Source organism: Carassius gibelio, chromosome A6 (genome assembly GCF_023724105.1).
Source record: "Carassius gibelio isolate Cgi1373 ecotype wild population from Czech Republic chromosome A6, carGib1.2-hapl.c, whole genome shotgun sequence".
Taxonomy (NCBI): domain Eukaryota; kingdom Metazoa; phylum Chordata; class Actinopteri; order Cypriniformes; family Cyprinidae; genus Carassius; species Carassius gibelio.
The window spans coordinates 20839636-20846931 of NC_068376.1; the positions used below are offsets into that span (position 1 = coordinate 20839636).

At 36.8% G+C, this 7296-nt stretch overlaps 1 protein-coding gene across 2 annotated transcripts in view; it reads right to left on the reverse strand.

Annotated features, from left to right (window-relative positions):
• The window catches only part of nos1apa (nitric oxide synthase 1 (neuronal) adaptor protein a), a 90989-nt gene extending 89684 nt beyond the window's left edge, over nucleotides 1-1305 (reverse strand). Inside the window, exons 1-2 of one of the 2 annotated variants that reach the window (XM_052599725.1) lie at nucleotides 741-1300; nucleotides 430-501 (exon numbers count right to left, since the gene is read on the reverse strand). In XM_052599725.1, the coding sequence (XP_052455685.1) occupies nucleotides 430-501; nucleotides 741-845 (177 nt within the window). In that variant the 5' untranslated portion in view covers nucleotides 846-1300. Of the gene's footprint in view, nucleotides 1-429; nucleotides 502-740 lie in introns of both variants that reach the window. The other variant, XM_052599726.1, reaches the window with a different exon arrangement.
• Between the last annotated feature and the right edge of the window lie 5991 nt (nucleotides 1306-7296).

The following is a 7296-nucleotide window of genomic DNA, read 5'->3' on the forward strand; positions in this document are numbered from 1 at the left end:
TGTCTAGCCACACAGGAAGCCAATGCATTCTCATCACGCATGATTGGTGGGCAGCAAAACTAGCCCTTAAAGTGCTTTACACTGAAGACTCCCACTTCTCTGTTGAAAATCCACATAACGTTACGCTGTGGTTGCCAAAGGCTACGTGACTTACAGGACCCGTGTATGTGTATCAAAGCAACTTTGACAGGGCTATCAATATCCCCACACTTTCATTTAGCAAGCAATTTGCTCATTGATCTGTCCTGCTTTTGTATTTTGATTGCTGCTCGAGGCATGAAGACCACCCGTGTGGAAAAGAGGCTGAATCACGTCGTAGCGCTATATAAAATCCCAAGAAGACAGTTCTACACATCTAAATGTGTAAACTCTGCAAGCTAACTCGACTTTAGGAAACAGTAAAAATAAACTGGTTCCAGAAAAACTCACCCTTATCCGCCTCATTGCCGCAACAATCTCCACACGGCTGTTGGGTCGAGCCACATCCAGACTACCGATATACTGGAAATCAAAGCCAACGAGATGAAATGTATTAGAATTCCTGTCGACAAGTTGGGTTTAGTGAAACTAAATGTGGTATTAGAATTCGCGCGCTCAATTAAAGTGACAATACGGAGTGTAACAAGTGGCAACAATAGTGGCAAAACAACTTGTTTCCTGGGACTGAAAACAGGATATGCAGCAGGATGTACACAAAATATGCTATGGAACAACATGTCTTTATTTCAAAAGAAGCCTACCTTTGCTTCGAAATTAATCCCATGTTGGAATGCTTCCTCGTTATGTAAAGGAATCCGCAAATCTTGTCCATCATCGACTAAATTGTACTTTGTTTTGGCAGGCATGGTGACTGTTTTGCGTCTTTCTCCTCAGTTTAAAACACAAACAGCTCGAGGGGAGTCAGAACTCAGTCTAACTCTTGCGGTCCATGCCTTGTTTTTGTTTGTTTGTTTTTTTAGCCCGAGGTCATTCTTATTTCTCATGCGTGCTCGCCTTTGACAGCGGAACTTTTGTAGAAATCACTCTCTTCAAATCGACGTCGCCGAAGTGGCTTCCCAAGGTGTACGTTTGACCCAGTATGAATGGTCTGCTCAATTGTTCCCATTCAAGCGGGCAGCCCTAAGCTTTGGCTTGGTGTAGAAGTGCCAAAATCCTGCTTCCTGGGCTTGTCCGTTTCCAACAACTTCACGCCAGCGCCATAACTGAGTCCACACATCCTTTTCGAAAGGATTGTAGCGAGGGCAGAGCGCTATTGGTCGAAAGTGGGGATTCCACCTGCTTTCATTGGAACACGGCTTCAATGCAGGTTTGGAGGAGGAGAAAAACACCTCGCTTCACATTAAAGGAGAGCGGAGAATGACATCTAGTGGCAGACTTCGGTGGGCTACACAGTGGAGAGTTGAGGCGAGTTGACAACTCATTTCATTTCTACATCATGTTGCTTCCCCAAGTAAATAAGAAAACGTACAAGTTCTAAGTAATATCACAACGATACTCTTTCAACTTATCCGCGGCTTCACTTGTTTTAAAAAGTTAAACTTAATTAGTAGGCTTACAGTTTTTTCAGCTTCACCAGTCTAGAGTAATTTATTTCTTTTTTTCTTTATTTTGATATGATGATCGCATTTTTTTTTTATTAATTTCTAACTTTTTGTCTAAATGTATAGGCCTACATTTTGTTTGCATGCCCCAGACCCAGACTTGCAGTTGTATGGAATGAAAATTCTATATAAAAATAATATATACTGTTTAAAACATAAAAACATAAACATTCTAGAAATAGTAAAATATTGTAATATTTATTTATTTAATAAGTTTTCATTTTCTTTCTTTTCTTTTCTTTTTTAAGTTTCAGCAATGAGAATGCCATTTGTGACATGCAAATAAAAATCAAGTTGAGGTAAATTATTTTACTTTTTATTTGTAAAAATTCTCAATTATTCAAAAAGGGTTTAAATATTTCATTGGGTGCAATTAGCCTTAACAAGACAAAGTCTAAAACGAGATTATTACTCTCTCCTCCTCAGTCACAAATTTGGGGGTTCAGCTTGATGCACAGTTGACCTACAGCGGCCACATAAAACATCTGTGTAAGACATCATTTTATCAGCCTCGAAAAATTTCCAAACTCCGCCCCCTGTTAACTCTTCCAGATGCAGAGAAACTTGTCCATGCCTTTATCTCCTCAAGGCTGGACTACTGTAATGGACTTTTTGTTGGGATTCCTGCTAAGGACATACAAAAGTTGCAGTACATCCAAAACAGCGCGGCTAGAATCCTAATGAAAGTAAGGAAATTTGAACATATCACCCCCATTCTGAAATCACTCCATTGGCTCCCTGTTTCTACCCGGATTGAATACAAAATCATTTTGTTAACTCACAAATGTATTTTCGGCCAGGCACCATCATATCTCAAAGATTTGATCAATTTGCAACTTTCAAATCATACCCTCAGATCATCAGGAAGCATGCTCCTTCAAGTTCCTTTCACCAAGCTTTGTACTATGGGGGGTCGAGCTTTTTGCTCTGCAGCCCCACAGCTTTGGAACCATCTTCCTGTCCAGTTGCGAGTCACACAGAGACTGGACACTTTTAAAGCAAACCTAAAGACTTTTTTTATTTAGGAAAGCATATAATTGCTGAGCTGTCATGTTTTAGTAATCTGTGATGTTTTGATCTTGTTATTTTATTGTAGCACTTTGAGATTCCCCCAATGAAAAGTGCATTATAAATAAAATCTATTATTATTATTATTATTATTATTATTAAAACTCTAAAAATATTTCAAATTTAATTTCCAGCAGGCTGTATAATTTTCAGTATTTCAATTTTTTCATTATAAAAAACAAACATCTTTAACCTAAACACAACATTTTAGCTTTCTCCCTCCTTGCATTCTTATGCATTACTAGAAAAAAATAACTAAAGCAAGTTTTTGTTAAAGATCCATTTATATATGTGTTTATCATATATGCATTAATATGTAAAACCCCTGTATGAACAGGATACATTCGAGCAAGTGGATTTTAAAATTTGTTAGAAATTGATTAAAATATAATGTACATTGACTACTGGCTAAACAAACAAACAAAGAAGTCCAGTGCCATTCCCTCCATCAAGGTGGTCTCTCAGGTGGGTTGGTAGAGGAAGATGGATTGGAAGATGCCCTTCAGATGGTAACAATTCATTATGTGCCCCATTGGCTCTGTCAGCTCTGAACACCGAACAACTGCAAACAGATGAGCAGACACGGCAAAAGAAACTGTAAATATTGTTAATGTTCCAACTCGGGTCCAAAAGCCATCAGTTTTATGAAGCCCAATACAGAAAACTTGAAGAGTCTGGAAAGGTTGCTGATAAAATATCTCCGCTTTGTTCTGAATGGCCAACAATGTAGTTCTGCTTTTATCTGTCTTAAGTTTTAATGGACTACTTTCACAGATTACTCATAGTAAAATAGAATGCATACAGTCTAGTTCATACATTTCTTTATTATAATTTTTATGAGCTTAGCTCAACACAAGGGAGGCCAAAAATGTTTTTATTAAGACGATATAAAATGACACTAACAGACAGAATAATACATCATAACGATACATCAATATTGCTGTATTGGTGGATTTACTGTTTTTGATGAGTTGATATACTGTAAAGTGATCCTTAGTTTTTTAAATTGCTGAATATAAAAAGCTGCAGCATTAGAAGCATACAGTGGATTATGTTAATGCGTATAATATGCATTTAACAGTGATAATAAATGTTGGAAATATCCCTGGCAGAAAGTATACCTTATCTAAACAGAAAAATAAGTATTTGACCTGAAGCACTACAAAATGTTCCTTAGAGGTCTCCTTGCTCAGCGTTGGAGAGGGGTGTATCCAGAAACTAGAACTGCAGTGTTTATATTGGCTGAGGTTTCAGGAAAGCAAGTCATAAACTATAATTCCCAGATAAGAACCATCACATTAAGAAAGAAATACCTTTCAGCCATCTCAAACCTTGAACATGACTATAGGCTTTAAAGGAGGAATCGCTCTACTTTTAAAATGTTTGACTGCTTTGGGCAGAGGGAAAAAGTTGATGTTATAAATTAACCATTGGGGAGATGTGTAGGCAGAAACTACTGACTCATAACAGTACATTTCCTGATGGTACAGTGTTATTTTCACTGTTTATTTAATAAAAGAGACTGACATCATGCCTTTTATCTCCCTCTTTCACGGAAATACTAATATTTGTTTTTGTGAGGTAGTACATTAAAGTTATTAAGTAGCTTGCAAATACAAAACTGTATTAAATTAAGATTTGAAAAAAATTAATATATTTTTTTTTTGACTCTCCAGAGGAGAATGAAAGGCATTTTGTGTGAAATATTGGTATGTGTTGAAGGAAAGAGAGATATTATTGGGAGAATGATCTATGTAAGGTGGGATGGATGGTATACTAGATGATGATGGAGAAAAAGGCAACAAGTGAGACTAAAAAAAAATAAAAATTCAGCAAGGGGATCTTGAAGGAGTTGCAGCAGAGGGTGATTCCACTGCGGAGTGAAACCTGATGTAAAAATCTAAATGGCCCCAACTGAAGCTGAAAATTTTATGCAATTATGTGCAGTTTTTGGAAAAGATCTAAAATTTGGATCTGTTATGGAAGATCATGCTCTGTGATCACAAAACAACTGTGCCACTTTACAATATCAGTGAAAATCTGTGGCCAAGGAACTAGCTGTCCAGGGGGTCAGTGGTAAAATAAGCTGACTCTTAAGTTTAATTCCTTAAACATCCTTAATCTGAACATGAACCCCTTCAACAATAATAATCATAATTGTGTTTCCCCAAATAATTCAATGATTCAATAATAAGGAGAACTTCTGTACTTTTATTTAAGTAAAATCTGTCTTTACAACTTTCCCTTGTAACAGAGTAATATTTGACCAGCAGTAATGGAGTTGTGTACTTATACCTCTGCCCTCTATATAGATAACTGTATTACAACTAAAATTTTATAGTGCACATTTGTAAAATACATTTATTTATTTTTATTTATCAATCCCGTCTGGCAATGATGGCCGAAAGGAACAAATAAATATTGTCATCTGATAACTTGTTAGTGATAAGACTGTAAAAAAGAAAAATATTTTGCTCTTTTGCTCTTTGTGCCATTAACCTACATTACAATAAGTACGTCAGATGGTAATCGATTAGATCAGTTACCAAGGTTATGTCAAAGTATTTGATGTAATTAATCACTGATAATAGTCAGTTTTGAGGCCACTGTCTGGCTGTCATGCTTTCTGTGTTCGTTCTGCATGCTGAAAGCTTCTCTGTAAATTTGTAAAAGGGCAAGCTCAAGGCAAATGTGGTTTCTTCTTTATTATTTTATAACAAGGCTGTCAAACACCACAATAATGATCATTAATCTATGGTTGGACATATCAAGGCTAATTTGGCCTATTAAAAAAAATTTAGCCGTCAAATTTTGACATATTGACCTTGATATAAAATTTAATCGCTATTGGTCACTAGCTGATTGCTTGGTTTCATTGGAGCAGAGAAGTAGGCCATTCAAAGCAATGACATGCTTTATCAACATGGCCTTAATAAACCAGATGCTTTTTTGTAGGCAAGGACAAACATTTAAACAGTCTTCAAGATTTACTGCTGTGTTTGGGTTAGTTAATCTAGAATCTCTGGACCGAAAGGCTGCATTTGCCTGCTTAACCACTAAGCGTCACTGTTGTCTTGCTATTTAATTTCATTTACATCCTGAAAGACTGAAGCGTAATCACATAGACACTGTAAGATAGCACTCAAGTGAATGGAATATGTCATAAAAGGTGGCACAACAAAGCACTCTTAGCAATTAAGTGGTTCGTTGCACTTTTAAAAGCGTCTTAAAATAGTAGAACTGATTGGGTTAAAATTGGGCTGAAACTGAAATCTCGTAAAAATGTAGTATAAATAACAAGTTTAAATGGATTAAAGTTAAATGGATGAAAATATTTTTACACTGATGTAATGACAGTTTCTACAATACAGCAAAATTTCTTGGAATGATGCCCTTTCAAAGGAGCGTAATGTTAAACTCTCTATGTTGGTGTCTCATCTCTATTTACACAAACACTTATGGTGCAGAAACAAACACTAGCAATCTAAATCATGACAAGGTTGGAGTCGTGGCAAGTTCTCTCATGGCTCACCTAAATTATTAGCAGTATCAGCTGAGGTAAATATTTATGTAAAAAACAACAACACATTAATTCATTCAATCTGCCTTTAAACCATAATTTTAAACAGTAGGGATGCACCCAACCCATGTCAAATCTTTATTCAGCTTTACTCTCTTCCTCTGTTTTGTCTCAGAAATCTTCGCCACCAGGCCCTAAATTGGTTAACGAGGCTCATCTTTGGTTTCTTGAAAGGATGTGCACCAATCTTGCGTGTTTTTTTTTTTTTTTTGACGTAATCCATGACACATCTGTGCCACAAAACCTTGTTTGCTTAAAAAACTCTGGCCGATAACCCGAGGCTACGAATGTCTTTTTGACATTTACAGGGTGATAGTAGCAGTGGCGTCATCCACTGATTTCATGATGTAAGTGTGCAAGCTTTTTCCAGTCCCTCTCCCACAGATTAGGCTTGATTGTTGGACTGCAGATCCCCCGAAGACCTCCACTGAGGGTCAGGAATCCAGTGCTCCCTGTGTCAAATAATTGTGTTCCATATGGAACATATGACACGTACAGTAGCTGCAGTGCTCTTGTTTTATAATAAACATGCTTGAAGAATAAATTGCCTGTGAAAGACTAGAAGTTATCGGGTGGAAAAGACATTTAGAATGAAAGCCTGAAATACATGCAGCACAAAATATCTTTTCATTTGCATCACATATATCTGATTTATTTACACCAGTTGCGAGCCATGTGAGATACTTTTTTTAAATAGATGCGCTTTTTTATTAAATATCTCATGTACCGATGCAGTGCAACACCCGCCGAGTGACATCAAACAGCTTGAAAGATCAAAGACAATATTTGAAATAACTCCAACTGGATTCGTCTGAAAGAAGAAAGTCATATACACCTAAGATGACTTCTGGGTGAGTAATTTATGGCTTAATTTTCATTTTTGGGTGGACTAACCCTTTAACGCTGGTGAGACATACCTCGATCAATATTAGTCCAGAGGAGAACTGATTAGGCCCAATTCAATTAGGCCCGACTGAGCCTGGTTTCTCCCAGTTTTTTTTTTCTCCATTTCTGTCACCTGATGGAGTTTGAGTTCCTTGCCACTGT